General features: G+C 44.0%; 2 protein-coding genes across 3 annotated transcripts in view; one reads left to right on the forward strand and one right to left on the reverse strand.

Annotated features, from left to right (window-relative positions):
• The window catches only part of ANXA4 (annexin A4), a 45063-nt gene extending 36762 nt beyond the window's left edge, over nucleotides 1–8301 (forward strand). For both annotated transcript variants that reach the window (XM_067470713.1, XM_067470712.1), the window contains exons 10-13: nucleotides 2377–2472; nucleotides 2704–2762; nucleotides 3911–4033; nucleotides 7705–8301. In XM_067470713.1, the coding sequence (XP_067326814.1) occupies nucleotides 2377–2472; nucleotides 2704–2762; nucleotides 3911–4033; nucleotides 7705–7764 (338 nt within the window). In that variant the 3' untranslated portion in view covers nucleotides 7765–8301. The remainder of the gene's footprint in view (nucleotides 1–2376; nucleotides 2473–2703; nucleotides 2763–3910; nucleotides 4034–7704) is intronic.
• A 1787-nt stretch (nucleotides 8302–10088) lies between these two features.
• The window catches only part of TSR1 (TSR1 ribosome maturation factor), a 28644-nt gene continuing 25538 nt past the window's right edge, over nucleotides 10089–13194 (reverse strand). Inside the window, exons 14-15 of the mRNA XM_067470711.1 lie at nucleotides 11762–11836; nucleotides 10089–10572 (exon numbers count right to left, since the gene is read on the reverse strand). Of these exons, the coding sequence (XP_067326812.1) occupies nucleotides 10397–10572; nucleotides 11762–11836 (251 nt within the window). The 3' untranslated portion in view covers nucleotides 10089–10396. The remainder of the gene's footprint in view (nucleotides 10573–11761; nucleotides 11837–13194) is intronic.

Below are 13194 nucleotides of genomic sequence, written 5' to 3' on the forward strand. Positions count from 1 at the left end.
TTGTAGTTTGACAAAGCCTTTAGCTTTCTCTGCAAAAAAGTGCCAAATGTTAAGTCCCGAGACTTTATAGCACTAAAATGGTATCAAACCACATTAATTGTACACTGTAGATGAGGCATGGGCAAACTTTCTAATTTGGGGGCTGCATGCTAGCACTCCCTGTTAAGAGGATTGGCTGCCTGGTGGTGGAAGGAAAGAAGGGAAGGAAGAAGGAAAGAGAGAAGGAAGGAAGAGTGGAAGGGAGGAAGGGAAGGATAGAAGGAGAACGAGGGAGGAAACATGGAAGGATGAAAGGGTGGAAGGAGAAGGAGGGAAGTAAGGAGGAAGGAAAGAGAAAGAAGGAAGGACAAAAGGATGGAAGGAAGGAAGGGAAGGAGGAAGAGAAGGATGGAAGGAAGGAATGGAAGGAAAGTGAGAAGGAAGGAAGAACAAAAGGGTGGAAGGAAATGGGAGAGGCAGAAGAGGGATGGAGACAAGGAAGGGAGAAAGAGGGAGAGAGGGAAGGAAGGAGGAAAGAGGGAAGGAAGGAAGGACAAAAGGGTGTAAGAGAAGCAAAAAGGGAGGGAGAAAGAGGGAGAGAGGGAAGGAGGGAGGAAAGAGGAAAGGAAGGAAGGACAAAAAGGGTGTAAGAAAAGCAAGAAGGGAGGGAGAAAGAGGGAGGTAAGGAAGAAAGGGAGGGAGGGAGGGAGGAGAGAAGGAAAGAAAGAGAGAAGGAAGAGTGGAAGGGAAGGATAGAAGGAGAAAGAGGGAGAGAGGGAGGAAACAGGAAGGAAAGAAGGATGAAAGGGTGGAAGAGAAGGATGGAAGGAGAAAGAGGGAGGGAGGTAAGGAGGAAGGAAAGAGAGAAAGAAGGAAAGACAAAAGGGAAGAACGAAAGGTTGGAAGGAAGGAAGGGAAGGAGGACGCGAGGAAGAGAAAGATGGAAGGAAGGGAAGGAAAGGGAGAAGGAAGGAAGGGAATGGAGAGAGGCAGAAAAGGGAGGGAGATAAGGAAGGGAGGAAAGAGAAAAGGAAGGAAGGAAAGAAGGAAGGAAGAGAGGGAGAAAGAGGGAGAGGGGGAAGGAGGGAGGAAAGAAGGACGAAAGGGTGTAAAAGAAGCAAGGAGGGAGGGAGGTAAGAAAGAAAAGGGGGAAGGAGGAAGGAGAGAAGGAAGAAAGAGAGAAGGAAGAGTGGAAGGGAGGAAGGGAAGGATAGAAGGAAAAAGAGGGAGAGAGGGAGGAAACAGTGAAGGAAAGAAGGATGAAAGGGTGGAAGGGAAGGGCGGAAGGAGAAAGAGAAAGGAAGGTAAGGAGGAAGGAAAGAGAGAAAGAAGGAAAGACAAAAGGGAAGGAAGGACGAAAGGATAGGAGGAAGAAAGGCAAGGAGGAAGGGAGAATGAGAAGGGTGGAAGGAAGGGAAGGAAAGGGAGAAGGAAGGAAGAACAAAAGAGTGGAAGGCAATGGAGGGAGGGAAAAGAGGGAGATAAGGAAGAGAGGGAGGAAAGAGAGAAGGAAGGAGGGGAGAAAGAGGGAGAGAGAAGGAGGGAGGAAAGAGGGAAGGACAGAAGGACAAAAGAGTGTAATGGAAGCAAGGAGGGAGGGAGAAAGAGGGGGGTAAGGAAGAAAGGGAGAGAGGGAAGGAGGAAGGAGAGAAGGAAGGAAAGAGAGAAGGAAGAGTGGAAAGGAAGGATAGAATGAGAAAGAGGGAGGAAACAGGGAAGGAAAGAAGGATGAAAGGGTGGAAGAGAAGGATGGAAGGAGAAAGAGGAAAGGAGGTAAGAAGGAAAGAGAGAAAGAAGGAAAGACAAAAGGGAAGGAAGGACAAAATGTTGGAAGGAAGGGATGGAAGAAGGAAAGGAAAGGGAGAAGGAAGGAAGGAAGAACAAAAGGGTGGAAGGGAATGGAGGGATGGAGAAGAGGGAGGGAGATAAGGGAGGGAGGGAGGAAAGAGAAGGAAGGGAGAAAGAGGGAGAGAGGGAAGGAGGGAGGAAAGAGGGAAAGAAGGACGAAAGGGTGTAAGGGAAGCAAGGAGGAAGGAGAAAGAGGGAGGTAAGGAAGGGAGGGAGGGAAGGAGGAAGGAATGAAGGATAGGATGGTGAGAGAGAGGAGGGCTTGAGAAATGAGCCCAAGGGACCGTGTAGATGTATCCATATAGGTCATTCTGCATCCCATTCATTTGCACAACTGGATTTGAAGGCAAATCAGCTCCGTTTCTGTTGACGTGTTTCTTCCGCTTGCAGCTTCTTTTGCATTCGCATCCCTTTTGCAATGCACATCTATGAAAAGTACAGGCGGCCTGCTTCTTCCTGGCAAAAAAACTATTTTTAACCTCCTTTTGTATTTTGTGAAACTCCCCGTGTAAAAGCCGCTCCCCAATGCCTTGCTTTTTCCTTTCCCAGTGTTTGACGAATACAGGAAGATTGCCGATAAGGACATTACGGAGAGCATCAAGTCCGAGATGTCGGGAGACCTTGAGGATGCCTTGCTGGCCATAGGCAAGTCCGATATTTATTTATGCAAATTTCTTCGGGTGCGTCCGTCCACACTGTGGAATTAACCCAGTTTGACACCAATTGCTATGGTTCAATGTGAACAAATTCTATAACTCCCAGGGTCCCATAGCATTGAGCAATGGCAGTGAAAGTGGTGACAAACTGGGTTAATTCCACAATGTGGATGCACCCATCCTTTCTCTTTGCTAACTCGGCTTCCTTTTCTTTCTGCAGTCAAATGCATGCGGAGCAGGACCGCCTACTTTGCCGAAAGGCTCTACAAATCAATGAAGGTAAATGAGTAAAAAATAATAATAATATGCAAATAATGATCCTTTAAAAAAAGATAAAATGTAAAGGAATGCTATTTTGAAGCAGCTCTAATATGTGACTCAAACTGCATTGAACTGCAATGATTCAATGCTATGGGATGCTGGGAGTTGTAGTTTCCCAAAGTCCATGCCATGGCTCAACGCAATGATTGTTATAGTTTCCCAAGGTTGCCCCCTGGGCAAACTACACTTCCCAACCTCCTCTCCGTGGCTCAATGCTACGGGATTCTAGGAGTTGTAGTTTCCCAAGGTCTCTGGCCCCTGGACAAATTAGAGCTCCAAACCTCCTATTTTTGGCTCAATGCTACAGAATCCTGGGAGTTGTAATTTCCCAAGGTCTCTGGTCCTGGAGCAAACTACAGCTCCCAACCTCCTCTCTGTGGCTCCATGCAAAGGGATCCCGGGAGTTGTAGTTTCCCAAAGTCTTGGGCCTTCTCTGCCAAACAGGCTTGGGCCCTGGTAAACTACAGCTACCAAGCTCCTCTCCATGGCTCAATGCAATGGGATCCTTGGGAGTTATAGGCCTTGGCCTTTGTAAGCCACATCGAGTCCTTCGGGAGATGCTAGCGGGGTACAAATAAAGTTTAATAATAATAATAATAATAATAATAATAATAATAATAGTTTCCCAAGGTCTTGGGCCCTTCGACAAACTTTCATCCCACCCCCACCCCCCACGGTTCAATGCTATAACAGTTGTAGTTTCCCAAGGTCTTGGACCTTCTCTGCCAAAGAGGCTTGGCCCCTGGGCAAACTACAGCTCCCAACCGCCGCTCCATGGTTCAATGCTATGGGATACTGGGAGTTGTAGTTTTCCCAAGGTCTTGGCAAACTATAGCTTCCAACATCTTCTCCATGGCTCAATGCTACAGGATCCTGGGAGTTGCAGATTCTCAAGGTCTCTGACCCCAGGGCAAACTATCTCCTCTATGTGGCTCAATGCAACGGGATCCTGGGAGCTGTAGCTTCCAAGGTCTCGGCAGTCTACAGCTCCCAACCTCCCTCCCACAGCTCAATGCTATGGGACCTTGGGAGTTATAGTTTCCCAAGATCTTGGGCCTTTCCTGCCAAAGAGGCAAACTACAGCTCCTGCTCTCTTCTCTGCACAGGGCATAGGGACAGACGACGACACGCTCATCCGCCTGATGGTGTCCCGCTGCGAGATCGACATGATCGACATCAAGGCGGACTTCAAGCGGATGTACGGGAAGTCCCTCTACTCCTTCATCAAGGTCAGCTGCCCTTCTTGTTTTTCATTCCCCCTCGTTTCGTGCTTCCCCAAATCAAACTTGGCTTTATTTATTTTGGGATGCGGAATATTTTTATTTTGGTGGACATGAGAGCTATGTTTAAATTTTCAGGAATGTTGTCCCATTGAGGGAAAGGAAGCAGCAAGGCTTCTTTTCGGCTCAAACAAGCCTACTATCTATTTATCTATCTATCTATCTATCCCTCCCTCCCTCCCTATCTTAAGTAGTTGGACTGGATGGCTATCTATGTATCTATGTGTCTGTCTGTCTGTCTACCTACCTACCTGTTCATCCATTCATCTCTATCTTAGATGGTTGAACTGAATGGCTATCTATCTGCCTGTCTGTCTATCTAACCATCCATCCATATCTATCTTAGGTGGTTGGACTGGATAGCAATCTATCTATCTGTCTATTCCTCCATCCATCTCTATCTGGTGGTTGGACTAGATGGCTATCTATCTATGTATCTATGTACCTACCTACCTATTCATCCATCCATATCTATCATAGATGGTTGAACTGAATTGTTATCTATCTGCCTGTCTGTCTATCTAACCATCCAGTCATCCATCCATCTCCATCTTAGGTGGTTGGACTGGATGGCTATCTATCTATCTATCTATCTATCTATCTATCTATCTAATCTATCTATCTATCTATCTATCTATCTAATCTATCTATCTATCTTATCTATCTATCTATCTATTTATCTGCCTGTCGGTCCATCCAGCTCTATCTTAGGTGGTTGGACTGGATGGCCATCTATCTATCTATCTATCTATCTGTCTGTCTGTCTGTCTATCTATCTATCTATCTATCTATCTATCTATCTATCTATCTATCTGCCTGTCGGTCCATCCAGCTCTATCTTAGGTGGATGGCCATCTATCTATCTATCTATCTATCTATCTATCTAATCTATCTATCTTATCTATCTATCTATCTATCTATCTATCTGCCTGTCGGTCCATCCAGCTCTATCTTAGGTGGTTGGACTGGATGGCCATCTATCTATCTATCTATCTATCTATCTATCTATCTGTCTGTCTGTCTGTCTGTCTGTCTGTCTATCTATCTATCTATCTATCTATCTATCTATCTGCCTGTCGGTCCATCCAGCTCTATCTTAGGTGGATGGCCATCTATCTATCTATCTGTCTATCTATCTATCTATCTATCTATCTATCTATCTAATCTATCTATCTATCTATCTATCTTATCTATCTATCTATCTATCTGCCTGTCGGTCCATCCAGCTCTATCTTAGGTGGTTGGACTGGATGGCCATCTATCTATCTATCTATCTATCTATCTATCTATCTATCTATCTATCTATCTGCCTGTCGGTCCATCCAGCTCTATCTTAGGTGGATGGCCATCTATCTATCTAATCTATCTATCTATCTATCTAATCTAATCTATCTATCTATCTATCTATCTATCTATCTATCATCTATCTATCTATCTATCTATCTATCTATCTGCCTGTCGGTCCATCCAGCTCTATCTTAGGTGGTTGGACTGGATGGCCATCTATCTATCTATCTATCTATCTATCTATCTATCTATCTATCTACTCATCCATTTATCCATCTCTGTCTTAGAGACTAGAAAATATTTTTAAACACATCTGTGAATAATCATCAAATCTCTAAATGTCAACTATGGATGGATGATTGTACAATCTGATTGAGCTGAATTCTGTTTCTTTGGCCAGAAAACAGCCCAGTTCATTCAGAGCCCAAAACTATTGAGGATTATGGCCATAGGGGACTGGGATAGAATTTTCACCATTCCTTCCAAATTAAAATGATAAATTAGGAAGAACTTCCTGATGTCCAGAAGCGTTGAATGCTGGAATATATGGCCTTGGGATCCAGTGCAATCTCCTTCTCTGGAGGTTTTTGTGTAGAGGCTGGATGGCCATATGTCAGGAGGGTTTCCATTTACTTACTTACTTATGCGATCCCTCGTTGTCTGAGTATGATGGCCCTCCAAGTGCGGTATCTTGGTGATGGATACGTAGGTGGCTGCGGAGCCCTATTCTTGACCTGCATGTTCTTCCACAGTGAGGGCATCGGTTTCCAAGTGGGAGGTGGTCCCGGTCAGGGTTGGCTTGAAGCGCCTTCTTCCTCTTGGCGCATTTTTCCCTTTCGTCCTCCATTCATGCCTCTTCGAATTCTACAGCACTGCTGGTCACAGCTGACCTCCAGTTAGAGTGCTATGAGGTCTTTGCAAGGTCAAGAAGTTGGTTTTGTTCCAACCTTTTTCTTGGAGCTATTGTGCAGTGAAGGTCATGTCCACTGTTCCTCTGGAGGGGTGGAAGCCATTCTGGGATTCTGGGAGCATGTCTTCTAAGACAGGGAGAAGGTGGTTTGCAAGGATTCTTGAGGATTTTCCCAGCAGATGTCAGAAGCAAGATATCTCGATCAAACCTGCGTCACAAATACATTTGGCGGGGATGAGAAGCAGGGCCTTCTCAATGGTGGCCCCTCGGTTATGGAACTCCCTTCCTAGGGACACTAGATCGGCCCCCTCCCTCTTAACATTCCAGAAAAGAGTCAAGACCTGGCTGTTTGAGCAAGCATTTGAAAATGCAATGTAAAAGACATAGGAACTTGGAATGACTGGACGACAAGATGAATAATGTTTTTAATTAGGAGACACAAATGGCTTATGTTTTTATTACTTTTTTTGGTTTTATACTATGTATTAATGTTTTAAATGTTTTATGATGTTCTTGGGCATCAAATTGTTGCCTCTGTAAACTTCCCTGAGTCACCTGAGGGCTGAGAAAGCCGGTATACAAATATAGTAAATAAATAAATAAATAAATATTTTCTGCAGTCTGTTCTTTCCCCCTTTTTGAAAAGGGTGATGATGGTGGCATCCTTGAAATCTGCTGGGATTTTCTCAGTCATCCACACTGGTGAAATTGTTGTGTCAGATGAGGTCCACTCTTTAAAAACGTCAGCAGGGATCCCATCAGGTCCACTGGCTTTGTTATTTTTTTGTTGACTGATGGCATTGCTGACTTCTTCCAATCTAGCCAGTGCTGCAAACCCATCCCTGGTTTGTTGCTGTGGGATTTGTGAAAGAGCCTCTTTGGCCACGTTGGAGCTGCGATTCACGAGGCTTGGGTAGTGTTCTTTCCAATGTAGTGAGATTGATTTTTTGTCCTTCAGAAGTTTGGTTCCATCTGATGAGCGTAGAGCAGTGGTTCTCAACTTGTGGCCCGTGGCCCAGCAGTGGACAATGAGAATGAAAATCCAGTCTGTGAACCTCCTTCCTCTTTACACACACACACACACACACACACACACACACACACATATATATATTATTTCTGCTCCTTTCCCCAGAGTTGACCAGTCCTGTCCTTTTTGGTACTAATGTTGGAAAGTGGTCCCTGGTAAAAGTGGTTCTTGTTCAAAATAAGGTTGGGAATCAATGGCGTAGAGAGTGTATGCCATGATTCCTTGGTCCGTATATAACCTTTGTGGCTTTAAAAAATCCCTGAGATTCTACAAAGTGTTGGATTTCTTTAGCCTTTTTTGTCCATTCTTTTGTATAACAAGAGGTTGGACTGGATGGCCTTTGGGGGTCCCTTCCAACTCTAGAATTCTAATGCTCATCTCTTTCTTTTTCAGGGAGACACTTCAGGAGACTATAGAAAAGTTTTGCTCCACCTTTGCGGAGGGGACGACTAAACTCTTTTGCTACCGGTAGTAAAGCAGCTTCAAGCTATTGCAACAATGCTTGCAAATAATGCCATTTCTATATCATGCAAACGAAAGTGAAAGGAATGAATGGCAGCTTGGTATGCAATATATATACAATAGAATGGTAGAAAATCTTTCTAATAGTGGATAAATAGGTATCCTCTAAAGTAATTCCCATTTATGTTGTTCATCATTATTTTCTGTCATTATTGGGGGTGAAAAATAAAGGAATCAAAAGATTTCTTAGCTTCAGTCCTGGGATTCATAGTTTGCAAATAGCCTCATTTGCACACACCGCAGATGCCAATTTGTGCCTTTCCTAGAACACAATGGAAATGTAACTCAGGTGGATTTGGTGTTGGAGCTTTGAAAAAAACACTTTAAAATGGCCTTAAACATTGCAATAATTTCAATTGCCTTCTAGTTCAATTATGGGAGAAAAGGACAAGCACAATTTAGACTTCAATGGCATGTCTATATGTAATATATTGCTACCCAAAAATAAAATTTGCTTTGGATTGAAAATGAATTTGAGATGCAAGATTTGTTATAATCACTAAGATGGAAATCGGAAACTGTGACTTAAATCAGGAAACATTCCCCATCGGAACGAATATTCGGTGTGAATCCTATGGAAAGAAATTGTTAACACTGATATAATGGAAATAGGTGAACGCCCAACTCTAAAACAGTGCTGTTTTAATCTCCTAATTCAGCAAAGAACATTGCGTTCAAATGGGGGAATGCCACCAAAAAAGGGAGAAGGGAGAAAGAAAAAGGAGGGAAATAAGGAAGAGAAAAGAAAGGGGAAAGGTATGCAACGGGGGAAGGAAGGAAAGAAAGAAAAAGGGAAATAAATGGGAAGGGAGGAAGGGGTAGAAGAAAAAGAGGGTAAGGAAAGGAAGAAGGAGAAAGAAAGGAAAAGGAAAGAAGGTAGGAAGGAGAAGGGAGGGAGGGGTGGAGGAAGCAAAAGGGGAAAGATAGAAAAAAGAAAGAAGGGAAGAAGAAGGGAAGAAGAGAAAAGGAAAGAGATGAGGGAGGGAGGGAAGGGAAAAGGAAAGAAGGGAGGGATAGAAGAAAAAGAGGGGAAGAGAAGGAGAAGGGAACGAAGGAAGAAGAAGAAGAAAGGAGAAAGAAAAATGGGGAAGGGAGGGAGAAGGAAAAAGGAAGAAAAAGGAAGGAAGGAGAAAAGAGGGAGGAAGATAAAGAAGGGAAGGGATGGAGGGAAGGAAGGAAGGAAGGAAGAAAAAAAAGGGAGGGAAAGGGAAAGAAGAAGAGAGGGAGAGCTGGAGGAAAGAAAAGGGGAAAGGGAGGAAGAAAGAGAAAAAGGAGAAGGAAGGAAGGAAGGAAGGAGGGAGAAGGGTGGGAGGGGTGCAGAAAAGAAAAAGAGGGGACAGGAGAGAGAAACAAAGAAGCTAAGAAAAGGGAAAGAAGAGAACGGAAAGGAAGAAAGGTATAAGACGAGGGAGAGAGGGGTAGGAAAAGGAAAGGAGAAGGGAGGGATAGAAGAAAAAAGAGGGGAAGGGAGGGAGGAGAAAGAAAAGAATGGAGATGGGAGCAAAGAAAAAGAGCAAGAAGGGAAGAGGAAGGAAAGAAGAGCAAGGAAAGGAGGGAAGATATGAGACCAGGAACAGAGGGAGGGAAGGAAGGAAAAAGAGCAAGGGAATGGCAGAAAGAAAGGGAAGGAAATGGGAAGAGAGGGAGGGGTAGAAGGAAGGAAAAGAGGAGAGGGGAGGAAGGAGAAAGGAAGACAGGAAAAGGAAGAAGAAAGGGGAGAAGGGAGGAAGGGGGAAAGAAAAAGGGAGGAAGGGAGAAGGGAAGAAAAGGAAAGAAGGGAGCGAGAAGGAGGGAGGAAGGAAGGAAGGAAGGAAGGAAGGAAGGAAGGAAGGAAGGAAGGAAGGAAGGGGAAGGTGTATGAGGGGAAGGAAGGAAAGAAAAGAATCTCAAAGAAAATACATATCTATATATGCCAATAGTTACTCAAAAGCATTGAGTAATTATTCTCCGTCCTACTGCCATTTAGGATGGATTGAGATCCGCTCTCTCCCTTCAACTCCAATACAACTCTCTGCATACATCCTGCAAACAAAACCCTAGGACCTTCTATCTAAAGGGTTAGGCCGAGACGACAAAAGCCGATGTGGTGCACTCTTCTCCTGAATACTCTTTAATGAACCTTCCATGACCATTTGGCATGATCCAGAGTGTGAACGGGTCGAAAGATGCAAAAACAAAAATGTTTAAGGGCGCCCCTTGCCTTGGATAAAACAGGAGGGTCACCATCGCCCTGAACCTCGTAAATAGAGCCCGAGTAGATGAAATAAACCCACATTTATTGACTTAAGGCACCGTAAAGCCAGAAAGGGATGGAGTTCAGGATTTCATTAAGTGGAGATACACCGCTCCTTTTAATCCAAACCCAGGTTGCTTCACATCCAAGATGCCACGGTGATGTGGAGGTGCCTTCCTTTCATAGCAACCAGCCCCTACTGGGATGAACTTCTTCTCCTTGGGAGTTGGGATCACCAATAAATAAAGGCAAAGGCATCTCTTGGAAAGGATATTTTTGCGGCAAAGAAGCCAAGCCCAGCGTGCGAGAGAGAAAGGCTCTTGACAAGTCTCAGGCCATGTCTTCCTCCTCTTTGCAAGGTGAGGAGCTTGCGTTTCTTTGGCGCGGCTCTGGCACAAAAGGGTCGTAGGTCCATTTGGGGAAGACCCGCTTGTAGAGGGTCATGAGGACAGTGTCCTGGGACTTCAGCTGCCCGTCAAACTGGCATTTCATGTGGCCGTGGGTCCCTGGCAGGAAGAGAGGGAGAGACACTTGTGACAAAGGTATGAATGAATGAATGAAATTCTATAATTGGCCGGGGCTAAATGTCTAGAACAGGGGTCCTCAAACTAAGGCCCGGGGGCTGGATATGGCCCTCCAAGGTCATTTACCCGGCTCTCACTCAGGGACAACCTAAGTCTGAAACGACTTGAAAGCACACAACAAAAACAACAACAATCCTATCTCATCAGCCAAAAGCAGGCCCACACTTCCCATTGAAAGACTAATAAGTTTGTATTTGTTAAAATTGTTCTTCCTTTTTAATTATTGTATTGTTTTATGTATATTTGCACTACAAATAAGATATGTGAAGTGGCATAGGAATTCATTCAAGTTTTTTCAAATTATAATCCGGCCCTCCAATAGTTTGAGGGACTGTGACCTGGCCCTCTGTTTAAAAAGTTTGAGGACCCCTGGTCTAGAAAGACTGAAGACACCATCAAAAAAACCCTGAAACTGGCATTATAGAGGACAAATAAGGTGAAGAATTCCTGAACTAAGCCCTGAAAAGTGCTAATGAGAAATCCAGAGAACTGACCTGAGAACTTTTGGTGTAAACAAAACCTGTTTACATCATCAAAGGCAATGTTACTTTATTTATTTATTTATTTATTTATTTAAAACTTTTGTATCCCAATCTTCTCTACCTCTGTAGGGGGACTGAGACCAGCTAACAGCAAGGATTCAATGCTAAAAATACAATCTAAAATATTATACATCAACAATAAATTAAAATACATATAGACTAAAATACATAAAAGCCAGTTCGTAAATATAAAAATCATGTCCAAGAAAGAAGTTAAACAACTTAGCAGTTCTGGGACTGATGAGGTTCTAGCAAACCTGAGCTGAACGACAGGCTGTCTAAACAACCAAGTAATGGATAACCAAACATCGTTACATAAGGAGACACTCTTTTCTTTAATCTGTGTGCCAGATCTGCAAAGAATGCAGCTTTTGAACATCTACCTCCTTCCAAGAAGATCAATCAACTGAATGAAGAAGGATGGTGAGAATGAATGTTAAATGTATGTGAGTGAAACTGGCTGTTGGGAATTGTGGGAGTTGAAGTCCAAAATACCTGGAGGGAGGGCTCATGTCTAGTATACATCAAAGACCCCGCCCCCAACCTGCCCCCAGGCCTGCCCCACTTACCCAGAGGCTCCTTGATGTGCCCCCGCCTCCCCCACTTGGTGCGCAGCTCCACCGGCTTGAACCACGTCACGTCCTCTGCAAGACAAGAATAAATAGGAGTCGTCTACTTGGGCATCGGATTCCCCTTTCCCACTGTTGGTGTATAGCTCAGAATACAGTCAGTCCTACACATTTACTTCATAGAATTATAGGATCCAAAAGTTAGAAGGGACTCCAAGGGTCATCCAGTCCAACCCTTTCCTAGGCAGAAACTCACCATCTGAACCCTCCTGACAGATGGCCATCCAGCCTCTGTTTAAAGGCTGCCAGATAATAATAATAATAATAATAATAATAATAATAATAATAAAACTTTCTGCGCGCATCATTCGAAAATACATCACAGAGTCCTAGACACTTGGGAAGTGTTCAACGTGTGGTTTTAAGATACGAAATCCAGCATATAGATCTCGTTTGCTGTGACTTACTGTGCTTTTGTGTCAATAATAATACACTTTATTTATACCCCGCCACCATCTCCCCAAAGGGGACTTGGGGCGGCTTACATGAGGCCAAACCTAGTAGTGCATTACAACAAAATATAACCAAAAACACAAAACAAACATTACAATAAAGTAAAACATAGGAATACAATAAAACAATGGAAAATACAAACACAATGAGCAGGCCACATGAACAAGAAAATATTTGTGCAGGAGAGAATAATTGGAAACGGAGTGCTGGAGACAGGACTTCAAACAGGTAGGGGAAAAATACAGTAAGGGGACAAGCATAGATAATTGATTCCTGGAGTTGCAAGAGACCTCACGGGCCATCCAGCCCAACCCTGTTCTAAGCAGCAAGACACCATCTGAACCCTCCCGAAAGATGGCCATCTAGCCTCTGTTTAAAGACCTCCAGAGAAAAAGATAAAATAGATATATAAACAACTCTTCCAGATATATAATTCCCCTTCCTTCTGAGGGTAGATTCCTCTCACTTCCTGTTGTCTCAGCCTCATTCTTAACTAGGAGTCATTTGTAAGTTGGATGTTTGCAACCTAGGGACGGCCTGTACTGGATTTAGTGGGGTTAAGGGTCTCCAGTCTCGATAAAATAGTGAAGAGTAGAGACATCACACTGGCAACAAAGATCCGCCTAGTCAAAGCCATGGTATTCCCTGTAGTAACCTACGGATGTGAGAGCTGGACCTTAGGGAAGGCTGAGCAAAGGAAGATCGATGCTTTTGAGCTGTGGTGTTGGAGGAAAGTGCTGAGAGTGCCTTGGACTGCGAGAAGATCCAACCAGTCCATCCTCCAGGAAATAAAGCCCGACTGCTCACTGGAGGGAAAGATACTAGAGACAAAGTTGAAGTACTTTGGCCACATCATGAGGAGACAGGAAAGCCTAGAGAAGACAATTATGCTGGGGAAAGTGGAAGGCAAAAGGAAGAGG

This window comes from Anolis sagrei, chromosome 7 (assembly GCF_037176765.1).
Source record: "Anolis sagrei isolate rAnoSag1 chromosome 7, rAnoSag1.mat, whole genome shotgun sequence".
NCBI classification, from domain to species: Eukaryota; Metazoa; Chordata; class Lepidosauria; order Squamata; family Dactyloidae; genus Anolis; species Anolis sagrei.